This window comes from Onychomys torridus, chromosome X (assembly GCF_903995425.1).
Source record: "Onychomys torridus chromosome X, mOncTor1.1, whole genome shotgun sequence".
NCBI classification, from domain to species: Eukaryota; Metazoa; Chordata; class Mammalia; order Rodentia; family Cricetidae; genus Onychomys; species Onychomys torridus.
This window is the reverse complement of record NC_050466.1, coordinates 24557251-24577201: the sequence shown is the minus strand read 5'-3', so window position 1 is coordinate 24577201 and position 19951 is coordinate 24557251. Positions and strand designations below refer to the sequence as shown.

Sequence of the window (19951 nt, the reverse complement as noted above, 5' to 3'; positions counted from 1 at the left end):
AGACAATTTTACCTTTGATCTTTGAAATAAAAACACAAATAAGACTCTGGGAAAAGAAAATTCTAGAAATACCAATTCCCTTTAAGCAACTTGAAGCCTGAAGCTTTTCTGGGGCTTCTAAAGACATGCAGAGGAAGAAAGAGCCTTAGATTTGTATCACTGAGTCCTATGAGAAGAATTTTATTTGAGGGTGTTAATAATATTCATAGGATAGTCCAAATTCTTTACCTATGTGGCAATATTAATTGAGGTGTTCAAAATGCTACTTATGTAATACTAATTCTTTCTAAGGTTGTGGAAGAAGGAAACATAAAATCATTGTTAGCTTCCATAAAAAGACAAATAAGTGTACTCACTGAATACTAAGTCCACAAAGGATGTTTCATAAGCATTTTGATTGTTTTTACTTCAGGAATACAAAGAAAAGAATTCTCCCATCACAAAATATTTCCCTTAAATAGTTAACTATGAGGCATACAATTCCAAGCCAATAATTAGTATATTTAGTCAAACGCTGAATTTCCAGATGACCTCCATAGCAATTAAATTCTTCTCAGAGAGATAACCAATTTAGTTCCAATTAGTTATTAATCACTTTGAATAGGTTCTTAAGAGACATCTGGCAATCCTAGGAGAAAGGAGCAAACATAGATAAATCAAGTAAACTGTGATGAGAGATGAAAAAAACATGGAAGAAAGATGGCAAGAAGGTGATATACTAGAATCTTGGGAAGGTGCAATGGTAGAATCCTGTATTGTTTGGCATCAGCGGAAAACTGACTGAAGAAATTAAAGTAGTGGATGTCATTGTATACATGAACAAACTCAAAAGCACATATTGCTTGTTTTAGGAAAATGTAGTTGAGTTCTAAAAGGCTTCCACCCTGGTTATTAGTAATCTATGACAAATTATAAATTATTATTGAAGAACATTGCTATATATATTTTAACTTTTTTGAGACTATAATTTCATCATTGCCTGATTCCTCTTCTGCTCTTGAAGCCCTCCTTTGCTCTTTTTCAAATCCATAGCCTAAAGTTTTGTTATTGACTATTTCTTCCTTTTCTTGTGATGATTATAGGTATCTCCTCCAAATATGCCTATCACTTCTTGATTTCATTTGTCCAAGTCAAAGAGTTTTTTCTATTGATGACAGACCTATGTGTGATCAAGTTTAGATTGGTTACTTGCTCAAACACATCCTTTGTGAAAGTTGTCTATATGTACACATTTTAAGCAATGTACTGGAACTTTTTTAAGTTGCTTCTGAGATTTATGGACTTAAGATACTAATATCATTAATGTTGATGTTAATGACAACCACAGGGACAAACAGTGAGTCAGAATGTGATTATTCAATATACCACATTAGACTAGGAGCTTTGTTTAAATTGTTTTATTTACTAGATATTGTTTATTTTTCATTATATTCTTAAAATATTTTCATTGTTAAAAATACTACAAGAAAAAATAGCAAATTTCCATTAGTACTATAACCTAACATTCCATGTAAGAATCTGTCATCTATCCATTGGTATACATATTTTATGGCACACATATTTTCCATTAGCTATAACACAGATGTGACTCATGTTCTAGTCAATTGCCACATGAAAACTGTGATTAAGATATTATTTTAATTTTCTAAATATGGAAACAGAAACAGGGGAAATGGCTCAGATGGGGAAGCATGTAAGCAGGGTGACCTGAGTTGTAAAACAATCACAGTAGTGATCTCATCATTTCTACACCAAAATAAGAGGCAGAGGGAACCTCCAGAAATTCATAGGCAGGCTAGAATGATAAATACAGCCGCTAATGACTAGAGACCCTGTCTCAAGCAAGATGTAACATGTGTCTCCTGACTATTACACATATAGCAAGGCACATGTGTACCTATACTTACTATTACACATAGAGGGAGGAGGGAGAGAGAGTGGGTAGCAGTCAGATGTATATATATATATATATATATATATATATATATATATATATATATATATATATTTATTTATTTATTTATTTATATGTAATAGAGTAGTGGTTAGTAGACCACAACTCTTTCTGCCAAACAAAAGATTTCCATTATACACTGTGACTCCTTCTTTGGTAGCAGAATAGTTTAAGAGCTCATATCCTTCCTTAGATATGTGGATTATAGTGAACTTTGAGAAGGAGTATTGGCAACTCAGACAAGATTTACTAAATAATAATTAATAATAATAATTATTTTTTAAATGACATCTGGAGGACCAAGTCATCCAAAATGACAGCTATATTTCTGTAAAAGGGCCATATTTTACTTAATGAACCCCCTCCTTAAGTATAAGCCCTTTCTTCCTAGTTAATAGCTTTACCCTGAGAGTTTCTGTTGAGATATTATTTAAAAGCAAGTGGGTTTTCAGTACTAAAATTAAAATGATGTGTCCATAAAATTCCACAAAAATATTTTCTTCTAAAGTGCTTTGTTTCCCTGTCCTGAAAGTGGCAGACTCCATTGCAAAGACTTAATTCTTTGGCCTAAACTAGGATCCATTTGAACAGTTTACACCTCTGAAGGCAATGATACTATTCTACAAAACTAGTCAAATTGCTGCTTCTCTATGCTTTTAGTACATGTGATTGTTTCCTCTTTATCTTTTATTTTATCTTAGGTTATTTTAATTTACTGAGTTTCTTTTTTTAAAGTGTTTTCTGTTGACAAGGGTTAACCTAAGACTTATTTCTGTGCCTCTGAATTGATAGAATCTCAGATGATGACTTACAGTCCTTTGGTATGTGGATAATATGGATAGTTTGTACCCACAAATAGGTCAAGCATATTGCATTCAATGTTCCATCAAGTCATGCCAAGTCTATCTTCTCACGGGTTTAGGTTTCAAAAGGAAAGGCTATGAGGTTGCACATTTCTTGGCATGGGGTATACCTCTTAGTGAAATGAAAGACACTTTGCAGACAAAAAGCTGGCAGGAAACATACCTTTGATTTAACCAGCAAGCCTGCCATATGTCACAAAATTACAGCTTCCTCCCTGTTTTTTTCATCTGAGTGCCTCTGTCCTTCACATGGATTTGGGTACAATTAAGTTAAATAAAGTGGATACCACATTTAATTGATGTAAAGAATTCGAATTCATGTGATCTTAAGTAGGTTGTTTGATAAACAAAATATGGCCAGTTTGATACCTTTTGTGGTAGGCTATATGTAGCAAAAATAGCATCAAGTGATCAATATGTCCTCTGCCACATTCTGCTACCATCTTGCTATGTGATCTTTGGCAAATATCTGAACCTCTGCATTTTTTTAAACACAAGAGTGATAACAAATTGTTACATCAGAAAGATGTCAGCACTATAAACTGGAATAACTATTTGTGAATGTTGATAGTTTGAAAAAAAACTAAAGTTCCTTGGAAACTGAATATTATTAATATATACAAGTCTCCACATTTACACAGCTACATGGATATAATATCAATATGAAAAGGAAAGTGAAATAATAAAATTTTCCATTAAATCTAATAATTGATATTTTGATGAAAATATAATATAACCTGAATGTAGAAAATGAGAAAAATAAAACATTTAAAAATAACTCATAATCACAAAACACAAAGGTAATCTCATGTGTTCCAATTCAGAATTTCAATATTTTTTCAAAGAAATAATCTTCTCTTTATGTGTTAATGGATACTGTTTTCTCGGGTGATACTTGGACAGATATTCACTGTAGAAAATTAAGTAAATAAAAAGTTATTCCTCTCTTTCCATGAAATTAGTATTAGTAACTTTAATTATTATTTTCTGTTCTGATTTTCCATTTAATGTTGTATTCTATTATCTTCCCTCAATATTAAAACACTCCCAACCTATTTTAACATTTTATTATACAAACAATCATATACAAAATGGAAACATTATTAATTGAACACAACACTTAGATATTATATATCATATAACCAATGATTTTCTGTATAGTCCTTCTTCATCTTCATGTCATCTAATTCTTATCTTTTATCCATACATTTTTAAAAAGTAAATTCAAGAAATCAAATTATTTGTTCTTATTTAATTATATTTAAATTTTAGTATCTGATTGCAAGATGGGTTATTTTATATGTCATATTACACTTTAAAAATAAAAATGGTTTTAAATAGTTTACTTCCAAATTTACCAGAATATATCTCATATATAAATATATATATATACATATGTATATTTACTTAAAATTATTTGTTCACATAGAATATAAAAACAATAAACTTATATGAATTTGATTTAGTTCTATGTATGTTCACTACTTCTTTCTATCAGATAAGCCACTAGCAAGTCTTGGTCATGGTGGGAAAGTATATAAGAACTGTAACTGCACTCCAACAGCTTGAAATTGCTCTTCTGATATGGCAAAGTACTTGATGCTCTTCACCAATGGCATCATTCTTAAAAGTGTTAATCTTGGAATCAAGCTAATGGAACTGCCCAACAGATCTACTAACCTGAGTTTCTGGTTTTGTGATTAGTGGTTCCAGGCAAGATATTCATGATTGAAGCTCTGCTTTAATGTAGTTGATAATGAAGACCTTGGAAGTTCCATGACCAGTTATGCTCTCCTGGCTAACTGTGGAACAATGAACAGCGTATTCATGGGAAAGTCTACTACAATATAAAAGCCAAAGAAAATATTACGAACTTTGAATGAACTCCCTATCTACACATAGACTCATTGACAGAAAATAGAACCTTTACAGTCTCAAGGTGATTAATAACAACCTTTCTGTAATTGACAAAACACAATTCTACAGGAACACAGTGGTGACAAAACAAGCTTGCATAAAATTGTAACAGGACAAATGATATCAATAGCCATATATCACAGGATCACATAGTTTAGCATATAAGCGTCTTATGCAGGTATTGTGTAAGATAGCAGGTGCAAAAGACAATTAAGTCTAGATCATTAGATCTAGAGAGATAGATCTAGTGGTAAAGTGCTTGTCAGTAAAGCTTAAGGAACGGAGTTCAAATCCTACAGCATGTGTAAAAACCAATAATCAGGGTGAGGGCTATAATTATCTGTGAATAAAAGGTAAGGTGTTAGTAGATTATTATTAAGGATATTTCTGGTTTACTAAATTAGTAGTTGTAGATTCTCCTCCAGTCAACATGGCTTCACTAACACCAGGTAGTTGGCTAGGTTTCCAGTACCAGGCTGAGCTCCTCATCAAGGAAACACACAAGGTTAAAAATTACAGTTCTCTCTATACTGTGTCCTTATTTATAAGTGTTGGTAGAAAGTGTAGCATATTTCTTTTAGTCTGAAACAATACACAGGTGTATATCAAACTGATCATACATTGACCTAACAGTGCTTTGTCCTCTGACTTCTACATGCACGTGTACACATGCACAAGTACACCCATGTACATGCATGCAGATGCACAAATTTATGCACTTGCAATTGCCACACATTATATGACTATGTATAGAAAATATTCAGAATAAATAATCCCATAGAAACAGGAAGATCTAGCCCTCATTTATGTGGGCATTTAGTCTAAGTGCAGAAATTGGTAAACAGGAGGTGGTATTGTGGACTGATACCTGATAACTTTGCAAAACATGGATTTTTTTTTTCTTTCTTTCTCTGATTTTACCTTTGTAGACATAACTGTCTTGTTAAATAAGAAACACAGAACCAATTGCAGAGTTAAAAACCACGAGGGCAGAGCAAGAGCAGAAAACCTTACCCTTCACTGCTTCTGCTGTCCTTCCTCTCTGCAAGAGATCTACTTCTGTGTGTTCTATCTTTTTTAAAGACTTTCTTTTCTGTTTTCTCATTGGTTGTAAACCCAGCCACATGACCTCCTCATCACTGCCTGACTATACAGACCTTCAGGTCTTCTATGGTTGGTATTGAGATTAAAGGCATGTGTCGCCATGCTGGCTGTATCCTTAAACACACAGAGATCCTGCCTAGCTCTGCCTCCCCAGTACTGGGATTAAAGGCATGCACTACCACCACCCAGCTTCTGCTATGGCTTGCTCTGACCCCAAGGCATCTTTATTAATATACAAATAAAATCACATTTCAGTACAAATAAAATATCACCATATACTCTCATTATCTTAAAATGTTACCGATTTAAAACTATGATTAGAGTCACTTTATACCATTTTGTCTAAAAAAGTGTTATATCATTGTTTCATATAGGCATTCAAGGTCAAATATCTTTGACTTTTAACAGTTTCCAGAAGCGAATTTGTCACTTTAAGTTGCAGCTGAAAATCTTGCCTTTGTTCCATTGTGGTTCCAATGTCTAAGAATACTCCAAAGTGAGACCAGTTGGATTTGAATTCTAACTTCACTAGCTGTATCATGTTGAAAACGTGACTGTGCTTTTGTTTCTTCCTTTATAAAATAAGAAAAGTTTTCTTATGAAATTTTTGAGGATTAAATATGATCATGTATGTTAATTGCTTTTTAAAAAGCTGCATTTTCTTTCTAGTCCTTTTAATTTAAAAAATGATTTATTAGCTATCATTGATATTATTAACTATTTGCAGTAATATATAATGTTAATTAGTAAACAATGATATATAAAATGCTTACAATGTAAACTTATTAGTCTCTTCCTTTGCACATTTTAAAGAAAACCACTAATTTACAATTTTCATGTTAGAAATAATGGTATATTAGGTTTATAATAACAAAAAAAATTGATATTAACCCCACATTACAGCTATGAAATGGAAGGACAATACTTTATTGTAAAGCCATATCTAGAACCAATATTTTAAGGTTATTTTACAGGGGGTTAGTAGCCTACCAGCTATGACTTAGTTTTCATTTGCCCACAGCAGTAAACTCCTTACTATAAACCCCAGAGATCAGAATTAACCTCTGTATCCACCTCTGCAATCAAATCACTAAAGGGTCTATACTTTGGAGCATATGTTATGTTAATTTGATTAGATTCTTTACAGTCTAATGTTTAGCATAATTGCAAATGAGATTCGAGTAGCAGGCAGTGAACATGCTACTGCTTCCAATTGTTACACATGAAATCCAAGAGGGTTACTAATAAAGTGCCAATTTTGCTAAACTAATGCTGAAGATTGACAGCAATAAAAGGGTGTTGATTAATACTTGTTATTTGTAAACTGCGGATGGAAGTGGTATCTCCAATTGCATAACACCACATTTAAAAACCATTACTTTTGACGATACTATGTTGAATTTGATACTACATTTTAGATAAGTACGTTAATGTTAAAATTACTATGAAATTTACAAAACCCCAATGGATTTCATTGTAAGAAAATGAATTGAATATGATTGTTTACTTAGGGAAATAAACAGCTATTGTTTTTCTCCAAAGAGTAAAAAGAAGCTTTTACATATTGAGTTACCTTCAATTTTCTTGAAGATTGTTCTACCTATTAAGCATTTAGGTGATCTGCATAATCCACCACAGAGGATGTAAGAAAGTAATAAGAGACAGATTATTTGGAATTACTTTAGGGCATTGTTAAAGTTCCAAAAGACATGAAGTATTAGAGATAGATGTCACTGCAACTCAAAGATGAATTATCACTTGCAAATTACTAAGAAATAGAAATCTGCAAGTTATTTACACAATTACCACAAAAGATCTTCCTTAATAATGTTCTTGGAACTTATTCTGAGATGCATGACATTCTTGCCTTCCCTTTAATGGTGTATCATGAAGTAGGACATTTTCAAAATCATAATATAGTATTAGTCCATAGAAATGTTGTTTGAATTTGTGGTGTGTATGTACAAATTCAAGGTCAAGATTGTCTTAACTACAATGGAGAGCATTAAAGTGTATTAAGCCTCCTGTTTCCAAAATAGTTGTTTAGAAATTCCTTGTGGAGTCCTTTGTACTCACTAAGTTTTTACTCTCTCCATTGTCTCATATGAAGCATATTAGTGCCTTTCCAAATGGTGTGTGTTTTGATAAAAGTTAAGAGAACAAATAAAGCATACAATACACATAGCAAAAAAGACCAAGAATATCCAAAAAGAGATGCAACGTCACTATTTAGTTGTAAAATAGCATAACTTTGGATTTTCTCTTTCAAAATGACCTAAACACCTAGCCTGTAAAGGCACCATGACAATATCAACTGCAGCTGTTCTCACAAATGATATTAGTTTTTAAGGACTAGTTTCCCAGTTGTTAATGAGATTTCTTCTATTATAAGATTTTTAATTTTTTTCTTATTTATTTTATTTTATTATTATTATTATATTTGTGTTTTAATTTTACACATCAGCCATGGGTTCTCCTGTCCTCCCCCCTCATGCTCCCACCCCCCCTCAATTCCCATCTCCTCCAGGGCCAAGACTCCCCAGGGGATTCATTTAAACCTGGTGGATTCAGTACAGGCAGGCCCAGTCCCCTTCTTCCCGGCTGAGCAAAGTGTCCCTTTGTAAGCCCAAGGTTCCAAACAGCCAGCTCGTGCACTAAGGACAGGTCCTGGTCCCACAGCCTGGATGCCTCCCAAACAGTTCAAACTATTCAACTGTCTCACTTATCCAGCGGGCCTATGTAATAATTAACTGAATACATGTGAACCAATTTAGTAAATAGAGTTCATATCAAAGCTGTCATATCATCTCCTTGATATAAGAAAAGTAGTTTCCATCAAAACCCCTTACTTTTTAGATAAGACCCACTTAAAGTGATCTTCCTGTATCCTAAAGCCTGGATAGTTATTTCTCTATTATTTGCAAAAACAATTTATTGTGTCCATTTGACAAGAAAAAAACTGGCCAATTCTGTAACAAAATCAAATTAATTTGTTGGCTTTCTGTATGTATTTTGTCCTTCACCACACTGAAGTTGGTCATTTTTATGATAGAGTTCAGCCAAAATGCAATTCATTTTCTAAATAACTGAATGAAGTCAATTAAACAGCCACTTAGCAATCATATATTAACAAATTGGTTTTGGAAATGTTCTTGGTTTTATCAAGTTTGTCATATTTTTTCAGAAGTAATGTATGTTTAATCATTGCTCATGATTTCCTCTTGTCATGCTTACTAAAACTCCATAAAATTAAAATGGAAACTGTGAAAGTTAACTGCAGAAAATGTTCAGGATAGAAGTTCATGCCAATTGTTGCACAGCATGAGTAGAGGTTAATATTTTTTTAAATATAGGAAAGTTTCCCTGTAGCTAAATGTACAAAGGTTGTAAATAGTTCACATGAAAGGAAATTGAATTAGCAAGTGTGCAGAAATTGAAATATTCAGCCTCACTTATCATCAAACAAATGCAAACTAAAATATGGCACCATTAATTTATTAAAAACAATACTCAAAATTGACCAGAGTACAATGAAAGAAATGTTTCATATTTTGCTAATGGCAGTGTATTATTATTATTTTCCAATCAACAAAATGTTCAAGACTTTTGGGTCTTTAATTTATGTTCTTAGACTCTACCCTAAAACACAATAATCATAATGAAAATGTTCACAGTGTCTTAATAATATTTCATCTATAATATTCATAAGTGGGAGGGAGAAATGTAAAAATTCAACAATAGGAGAATGCACATGCAAATCATTATACATCATCCACTTTGCAGAGATATATAGTTATTGTCATAGAAATTGTGTAAAAACATGCAGAAATGAGTCAGAATGGAAGAAAAACCATGGCAGTCAAGAAAGTCAAACAGAAAGACTATAGTCACCTTTCTAGATAGTAAAATTATGAGGGGGATTTCTCTTCCAAATTTTTTAAAGAATTAGTGACTATGTTACTGTCATAGACAGCATCCAAAACTGTCCCCCATTTCAATGATTCCTTAAAAAAAGAAAGGCAGAGAAGAATTAGTCAGCATTTTGCAATTTAAACTGGTCAAACTAAAATAATATAAAAGGACTTTATTGAGGGAAAAGTGTTGTAAAGTTTCCAGAGTTCAATATCACTTGCTAGCTTTTCCCTCAGCACTTTATGGTCCCTGTATTTGCTATGCCATGAAGGCTTGCTAACCTTAAGTAATGTTGTATGTATCTTTTTCTTGTTGCTCAATGGGAGTGTGATTTCTCAGTTAAGGATTCAACTTATAAAAGAGATACTATGAGTAGAATCAGATAATCTGTGTTGTGGATAAACCAGGGACAAGTTTCCTTCTTGAGAGGCCAAGGTATGCAAAAATATACATATGATTAACATAATAGAGACTGAGAAGGTTATATTTAGGTATTTATGAATATATATGTATATGCACATTTGCATATATATGCATGTAATAATGATTAATGAAGAAAGAGGTTATCAATTTCAAAGAGACCTAGAAGGGTTTATCGAAAGGTTTGGAGGGAGAGAGAAAAGGGAAGGGGAAAATCATATAATGATATTATAATATCAAAGATAAGAGAAATAATTTGAAAAGAAATGAGTCATAAAAACAAAATAAAATAATAGAAGAAATGATTATTAACACATTCGGATGTACAAAGATACATGGATTCAAAAGCAGTCTCTTTATTCCAATATCTATTAGAGTAGATTGGAGCATGTTATAGCAGTTCTAAGAGTAGAAGGGAACGGAAGGGAGAAGAGAGAGAATGATTAACAAGCAAACATAGACTTAAATACATTCTCCTCTTTTTTTTTTTTCTTTGAAAATCAACCACAACTTTTCTTTCATTTCAAATACAGCCAGGGAAATTTAGAACTAGAAGAAATTTCTGAGATAGCCTAATATCTTCCCTTTACATTTAGAGAAAGAAGCCTCTTAAAAGGGGATACTGCTGTTTATTGAAGATCCCTGCCAGTTGTTCCTCTGAAAGAAAATACATACTAGTGATTAGGATTTATAATTTCTCCATTGTGTCTAAATAACACTGACCTGACATTGGACATAATGAATTGTATGCTGGTCACTGAATGAAAAAGTCAGTGAAGCAATTGATAATCTTTTTTCCATGATGTATTTGTAACAATGTCTTTCTGGAATTACTCTGCTTCCAAACTTTGTTGCATTTCAAATGTCAGTCTTTTTCCAAATGTTAAATTTGGAGCTTTTAAATTTTTCATAAAGGTGTTATTTGCCAATGAATTCAAGATCTGATTTTCGAGTGTTGATAAATACCACAATTACATATTTTCTAAGCTCTGGCCCACAAAATGGTGTGTATCAATCTTATATCCCTTTTAAAAAAAAGCATGGACTGTTTCTCTCATCTCTCCTGGATTAACTGGCACAAATTTTAGGACAGAAAATTGTTGTGATGGAGGGATCACAGAGCTTTTGATAGTGTTCTTCTTTAAAGAATGATTGGTTGCAAGGACTGTCAAAAAATTGAATAGGTGTGACATTCCTTATTCCTAGCTGATTTGTAGGTGGGAATTGCTGTGATTTGAACCTTGAAAATGGTTCATAACAGCTATATAAAACCACTGTAGTTCTGTGTCCCTTTCTCTCTGTCTCTCATTTCATATATATATAAAATGTATGTGCTTCAAATAAACACACTGAAAGAAAAGAGAATGTCTACATTTATGTACATAAAATTAAAGATAATTGTAGCTTGATAAATTATAGTTGCTATAACATTAGACATTATAAATAAGACATATTTATAGATGTAACCATCTTGTTAAATAAGAAACACAGAGCCAGCTGCAGATTTAAAAGCCAAGAGGTCAGAGCAATAGCTGAGAGCTGAAAACCTTACCCTTCACTGCTGCTCTGTCTTTCCTCTCCACCAGAGAGCTACTTCCTATGTCCTGTCTTTTATACAGACTTTCTGTTCTGCCTTCTCATTGGTTATGAACCCAGCCACATGACCTCCTCATCACTGCCTGTATGTACAGACCTCCAGGTCTTCTATGGTTGGTATTGTGATTAAAGGCATGTGTCGCCATGCTGGCTGTATCCTTGAACACACAGAGATCCTGCCTAGCTCTGCCTCCCAAGTGCTGGGATTAAAGGTGTGCACCACCACCACCCAGCTTCTGCTGTGGCTTGCTCTGACCCCAGGGCAACTTTATTAATATACAAATAAAATCACATTTCAGTACAAATAAAATATCACTATACATATTTAGTTTTTTTTTTAATTTCCTGTATTATATTTGAATGTCATTATGGTAAGTCTAGATTCCTAATCAATGCATGATTAATGGGAAACATTATTCTCTTATAAATTCTTTTTTTTCTACAAAGTAATTGATGGTTTTCCCACAGTCAGTGGGAAATGTGAAAAATAGTGGTCCACCTACTAATTGTTGAAGTTTCATTCTATAATGAACAAAATAAATATATATGGAAATTTATGTTGTTAGACATAATTAAATGAATTTCATGGATGTGTTTGTTGTTGTTGTTGTTGTTTGTGAAAGTCTAATCCTTACTTTAAAAAAATTATGGTTTCTTTTTTAATTTATTAAGATTTTTTTATTCATTTTACATACCAACCACAGATCCTACACTCTTCCCTTCTCTCTCTTCCCCACCAGCCTTCTTCCCCCAACCCACCCCCCAATTCCCTCCTCCAAAAAGGTAAGGCCTCCCAAGAGGAGTCAGCAAAGACTGCTACATTCAGTTGAAGCTCGTCTAGGCCCCTCCCCTGCATTAAGGGTGTGCAAGGTGTCCGATCATAGGTATATGGTCTCTATGGCTGTGATGAAGCATCTTGATAAAAGGCAACTTCCATATCACAGTTAATCATCAAAGGTATTCAAGGCAGGAATGCAAAGAGAGCAGGAGCCTGGAGGCAGCAGATAATAAAGAAGCCGATGAGACTTACTGGACTGCTCTTCATGGCTTACTCAACATGTTTTCCTATACAACCCAGGACCACCAACTAACCAGTATCCCCACTGACAATGGGCTGGGCCCTGCTCAATCAATCATTCATTTAAAAAATGTCCTACAGGCTTCCTGCCTACAGTCTGATCTTATGGAGGCATTTTTTTCAGTTGGGATTTCCTCCTTTCATATTGCTCTAGGTTGTGTCAAGATGACATAAAACTAGCCAGCACATTCTGAAATTCCCCTTTTGGTACAGCTCTCACTTTGTACCATTCATAGCAAATCAAGGCATGAAATTTATACAACTGTATAACTTCTAAAAATAGGCCATAGGAACAAAAGAAGAAAGAAAATAAAATAGGATTGATGGCATAGGTTGCAACAGACTTTCAGTAGTGGTGGTAGTAACAGTGTTGTTGTTGAAGAAATAAGCTAAATTAAGCACAATCTTTTCACAATATCTTCACCTTTTTGTACAATAACTCCACTTTCATAGAGTCATTTCCTTCTACTTTATACTAGAGTTCTCTATTTATTACCTACTTTGGGTTATAAGTTCCCTTGGGACAGTCCACGCCTTATTCATTCCTACAATTCTCTCCAATACCTCTTGAACATGTTCAAAAATCAGTCATTCACTAATGTTAAAATGTGTTGGTCAGTTGTTTACTATATACCATTATTCAAAGACACACAGCAACAAATCCAACAGATAATGCCTACACGTGTAGAGCACACAGTGAAAAGATAAACAGTGTTTACCATGCCATTTGTTGATGAATTCTTTGAAAGACAAAAAGGAGAAGAGGCAGTGTCATCTGGGGTAGTCTTTCAATGGCAGGTTTCCCTGAGGATGGACTATGACTACTAATTGTTTCAGAAACAGCTACAGTTCATGAACAAGAGGAAAGCATGAGGAGATGAGGGTGACAAGTTGAAACTAAGGCACTTATGGGCTACTATAGGCTTCTGACTTTCATTTTAGAGTATAAGGCTTCAGAACAGAGGAGAACATGAAGACCTTATTGTTTTAGTCAATGTTACATTCTTGTGAAGAGACTCCATAACCACAGCAACTCTTATAAAGGAAAACACTTAATTGGGGCTGACTTACACTTCTAGAGGTTTAGGCCATTATTGTCATGGTGGAGAACATGGTGGCATGCAGTGAGACACAGTGCTAGAGAGTAACTGAGAATTCTACATCTAGATTGCCAGGTCACAGGAAGAGTGGGTGGGCTTGGCTTGAGCTACTGAAACTTCAAAGCCCACCCCCAGGGACACATTTCCTCCAACAAGGCCACACCTACTCAAACTAGGATATACCTCCTAATAGTGCCACTCCCTGATGATCAAGTATTCAAATCTATGAGCCTATTGGGGCCATTTATATTCAAACAACCACACTTATACATTAAAACTTCTACTCTGACTACAGTGAGGGAAAAAATGCTGTGATACTGCAATGATATGAAGAGGAAAATGATTAGGAGAAAAGTCACAATACTCTACCTTGAATACTATGTGATCAAAAGAAGCAGTGAGGAAGTAGATAAATGTTTAGATTCTATATTTTTTTCAAAGATGACACAAATGCACTAACTAATGGAATGCATGGTAGGAATCAATGGTGACTTTAACTTCTTTGGCACTTCTGGAAAAGTAGTGGAAGTCCAGTTTTGAACATACCAAATTTCAGGTAAGTTTATAGATAACTATGTGGAAATATCCAGCAACTAGTTAAATATTCAAACCTGTAGCATAGAGGAAAGACTCATGCGAGTATTAAAAATTGAAAGCATACAACTATGTAGACAATGCATGTAGAAAATTGTATAGATAATAGATTCATGAGATGAACTTAGATTTAAGCACTGCTGAACCAACAGTGTATATATGCATGTAGCAACAATTAATGAAGTAAGGAGACCATAAATTTAAAGGGAGTAAGGATTACATGGGAAGACTTGGAAGGAGGAAAAGAGAGATATGATACACTAATCTCAATGAATAAAAGAAGTAATAAAAATACTGTATCTATCTTCTTTCTCAGTCTACTTATCTCTAATATTAACCCAAAGAAACCTAGTTATATTCCTAGAATGTTTATATAATTTGTGTATTTGAATATTAAGTACTTTATAATATGTATGTGTCTAGAATAGTACTAGGTAATACTGCAACTATGAAGTTTCTAAGGTTAAAGTCTTACCTTCCATAACCTTAACATTTGCTTAAATATGTCTTCAACATATAAAACTTTGTTCATACTACAAAGTAGAATGAACCATTTAGCATCAGTCATCAATGAACTTTACTGAAGGATTTCTATATTCTGTGTGCTTAACATAAATGAAATAAGGATTCCAAGCTGTGAGATGCTATATGATATGGGAGCCATAATTTACATGCCAATAGGTTTCTTTGAAAATACATATGGTAGATCCATTCTTGGTGGCTCAGCAGAAGTAATCTCAGCCTTTGTGATGCTGAGGTAGGAGGATCATGAATTTGAGAGATGAGCTTGAGCTGCACAATAAGGCCATGCCTCAAAAATGCCTATGAAAACCAAGCATGGTATGTCACACTAGAAATATTAGTACTTGAGAGGCTAGGGTACAGGACTGGTACAGTTGAGGCCAGCCTGCACTATATAGTGAGTTCCAGGCCATCTTAAAATCAAAATGAAATCCTGTGTGAAAAATACAAATAAACAAACCAGGTGAAATGATGAAGAAAATGAAGGAATCAATACATGATTTCAAATTAAATATTTAAGCATTATATGAAGGAAGCAAGTTGCAGACTTATCGCAGTGGTCAAAAATAGTGATAAAATAAATGTTAAGAAGCAAGTTTTTTTTGGTTTTGTTTTTAAACAGGATTTTTAATATTCCAAAGGACTTTGGCATCTTAAACGGCACTTGATCTCAAACTGTCTGAGATAAGTAGGGCAGCTAATGTCTTTACCAGCCCTGATAGCATCAGAGCTCCTAGCTCAGCATTATGGGGATGGGGGTGGGGGTAGGGGGCTCTTTCAATGATTTATCATGAAACTCAATATTGCTGTTTCTAAACCCAATTTAGATCCTGCTGTTTCTGTACCAGTATAGTCACTAGAAATGTAGTTTACATCCTCTCAGTACTATGACAAACAAAAATTTCCCAGCACCTAAGTCATTAAAAATGCTCTGCAGGCCTGATTCACAATATGAACACAAGCTCAGTCCCCTCAAGCACACTTTGAGCTTTGGTAGCTGCCTTTCTACATTCAGAAACCTTCCTATCCTCAGAGTCTAGTCTTAAATGTAATATTAAACCAGAGGCAAATAAATGTTCTTTGTGAATGTGGTTTTCTCACTAGTTTCATTTTAAATGTGAGTAGTGCTAGGTTAATATTTATACTCCTGACCACTTTCAAATCTCATAATGTTTTCTAATATAACCACTGTCTTTAACATTAAAAACACACTCTAATATCGCAGAAGCATTGCCCTTTGTTTGCATTCCAATGCAAATATTTTTGTAAGCTGCCCTTCTTTTACTTTGAGCATTTTCTGATGCTACAACCTCTAGCTTCATCCTAAATGCTTGACAATGTATGCATGTAGCACAGAGTGTGATTATTGCCTCTGGCTAGCTTCATGCCATCTACTTTGTCTTTTGCTTCACTCCTTTGATAGTATTAGCAGACCAATTGTGAATCTGCCAGATGTGTTTCCTTGCAAAAGGACAAATCTAAAAAGGCTCATGTTTTTCTCTCTCTTCCAGGACTGCTTTCATTAAAAAAACTTCCTTATCCTTTTTTCATGAAACTGAGCTTGCTTAATCAGAGATGGAGCAAACAGACTGCAAACCTTATCAGCCTCTGTCCAAAGTCAAGCATGAAATGGATCTAGCTTATACCAGTTCTTCTGATGAAAGTGAAGATGGGAGAAAACCAAGACAGTCATTCAACTCCAGGGAAACTCTGCATGAGTACAACCAAGAGCTGAGGAGGAATTACAATAGCCAGAGTAGAAAGAGGAAAGAAGTGGAGCAATCTACTCAAGGTAGGTTGTTATTGGATTTTTATAACTAATATTATTTCTCATTAGGGAATGTTTATATGCATAAACCTATGTGTCAAAGACAAATTTGCTGATGTTAACTAGTTAATAATTCCTACTGCACACATATGCTTAGTGAATCTGTTCCACATGAGAACCCAGCTGAGGTTGTAGGTAACATGTGCTTTTTACGGATTATGCATGAATTTGGATGCAACAATCCTCTTATCAGAGCCTTCAGAAATTGTGTAATCCTACAAATAGCCATTTACAGACTGAAGGATTAAATAATTTATAGTAAGTCGTGAAGTAAACAGCTAAGTGCTTTTCAAGCCATTGCCCATTTGGGACAGGAGTCTCAAATAAATATTGACTGTTAAAAAAGTGAACTAGACTAGAGACCACCAAACAAGGGGCTCGAAAGTCTATGAAAAGAATGTAGAAACATTTTGCAAGGGAGCTTATAGGGAAATGAAGACTACTGAGAGATCTTTTTAGAAACACAGATGTATTTTTGCAGTCTATTCTTCAGCTACTCTGGTCTCTCAATTATGGAATGGCATAATAGTTTCTAACAAAATCAGGAAGCTAAAAATACAATTCCTTTTATTTCAATTAACTACATAGAAAAATAGACTGACACGGCTAGAGATTTGTTAGGGGTAAGACACACAGCCATTATTTTTAAGCAGGTTTATTTATCTGGGAGAGTGGTAGCATTAGTATTAACTGAGAATTCATGAAAGATTGAAATTCTCAGAACCCAGGTTAGATAACCTGGATATGGGATATATCAATTTACACTTTTAAAAGGCCCACTGGAGAATTCTCATACCCGTATCATTCCTTTCAATTCTTTCATTCAAATACTTCTGTGATCACATACCTTTTTGGGATTCCCAAATTACATTTTCATTTAGTATTAATATCCTTTGTAAATTACAGTCATAAACGTGCAATTATCCACTGGATATTTCTAAATTGATAAGATATCAGTTACCCTAAATTCAGTATAACTAAAGGAAGAGAATCATTTTAATACCCTCAATTACAAACCTATTTACATTGTTGAATATCAGCTAGCTCATACTTGCCTTTCTTCCAGCCAGCCACCAAAATTTCTCTGTGAAACACATTGCATCATCTAGCAGAATTGATCCTTACATCTGCAATACACTCAGTATTTAACTGAGATTTCAAAAACATGTCTAACTGATCTGCTTGTACTCCCTATATCACCCTTTAGTCTTTTGTTATGTTGTTAGATATTTCTTGGCAGCAGAAGATTTGGGGGGATAGAAGAAATGCAAAAGATAGAGTGGGGTGTCTTGTCCATGCTGAGTAAGCACCCTACCACCCAGCTGCATCTCCAGATGCCTGTCCAAAATCTTGGAATGCCTATTCTGTCTGTGGTCAGCTGTCATTCAGCCTAACTTAAAAGCGTCCTTCACTCTCAGCTCTCTTTCACTGTCACTTTACTACCAAACATTTGCTTTGTGTAGAAAAATCTCTTCTTCCATGAAGTTTAAGGATATTTTGTTAGTATACCTCACTCTCATTATGGACATTTCTTTCTAAACTGTATACCCAATGAGGAAAAGGATGGGGATTTCTTTACTGATCTTGTTTTCTTTAAAACTCACATATAATATATGATCTATGATTGTCTTATTAGTGAATGTATGTGATAGCATATTTTTTAAGCTGCACTACATCAAATACAGTATTACAAATTAAACTTACTTCATTCTAAAACCTTTCATTTACAAAAAATGTAAATTGAGTACATGATTTGATATATACTAACATATAAATATATATTCACATTTGCAATATCAATTGCATTATTCATTTATGATTCAATATAACACAAAAAGCTTTATAAAGGCCTTTTCAAATGATTTATTTTATTCTGCCATGTCTTGAGCTAATGACTTATATTTGTGAAAACTAAATCCAACTCACAACTGATAAATTTTATTCTTATCATTTTTTGGAGTCTCTATTATGCCTTAAGAACTGGATAGTTCCGTTAAAATATTTCTCTGTAAACTTGTCTTTACAGAAGACAAACTCATAATTGTAAGTTGTGGGTTGCAAAATAAAATGTTTGGTTCTGTGAGTTTAAATAAGAATACACTCAGCCAGGCGGTGGTGGCACACATATTTAATGCCAGCATTTGGGAGACAGAGGCAGGCAGATCTCTGTGAGTTCAAGGTCAACCTGGGATACAGAGTGAGTTTCAGGAAAGATGCAAAGCTGCACAGAGAAACCCTGTCTAGAAAAACAAACAAAAGAATACAACCGGTTATGGTCTGAAAGTATGAATAATGTTATGTTAAGTCTGTATAGAAATGGTCAGCCTCACATTTTGCTTCTGTGCAGTGTGATCAAAATGAAATTAGGATGAGTATAGTTTTTCTTCTCTAATGTCATGCTAAAGTCCTTTCAGTGGAGTATTTTAAGCAACTAGCTTTTGTTTAGCATTTAATGTTAGCCAGACCTTGGGTCCTATGTTAGAGGTGAAAATTTACTGCTTGTTGGAAACTCATAAATGGTGGATAAAATAGCTATACAAACAAATCAGTACAATTTTGTGATAAGTGCTTCTGAAATAGCTTCCCAACACATGGCTTGACTTTCCAATGGATTTTAGTTACATAAACAAGGTACAAAAAATAACAAAAGAAAACATTTAGAAATAAACCATTTATATGTTTTCCAATATAAATCATTCTGACTAGCCTAATTGAGTTTTCTAACCACCATCTGTGTCCCATTTCAAGTAGAAATCATCACTTTGTCCAATACTTTTGTATTATATATGATATATTCCCTTTAGCTATGTGTAGTTCTAGTTAAAGGATCAACTGTGTGACATTATGGGGCATGTATTCAAGTAATTTACTTAATAAATACTCCAAAGCATAAGAGTACAATGCCATCAACTATATATGCCACACCCAAACCACAAAGGATATCCTTTAAATGAAAAGGTAAGAGGTCTTGATTTTTTAATTTTTAAGAAAAAAAATCATATGCTGAGGTTGCTAAGAATTACAGTAAGAACAAATCTGTCTATGAAATTATGGAGAAAGAAT

General features: G+C 33.9%; 1 protein-coding gene across 1 annotated transcript in view; it reads left to right on the top strand.

Annotated features, from left to right (window-relative positions):
* The window catches only part of Tenm1 (teneurin transmembrane protein 1), an 811545-nt gene that overhangs the window by 216424 nt on the left and 575170 nt on the right, over nucleotides 1–19951 (top strand). Inside the window, exon 4 of the mRNA XM_036174144.1 lies at nucleotides 16572–16852. Within this exon, the coding sequence (XP_036030037.1) occupies nucleotides 16636–16852 (217 nt within the window). The 5' untranslated portion in view covers nucleotides 16572–16635. The remainder of the gene's footprint in view (nucleotides 1–16571; nucleotides 16853–19951) is intronic.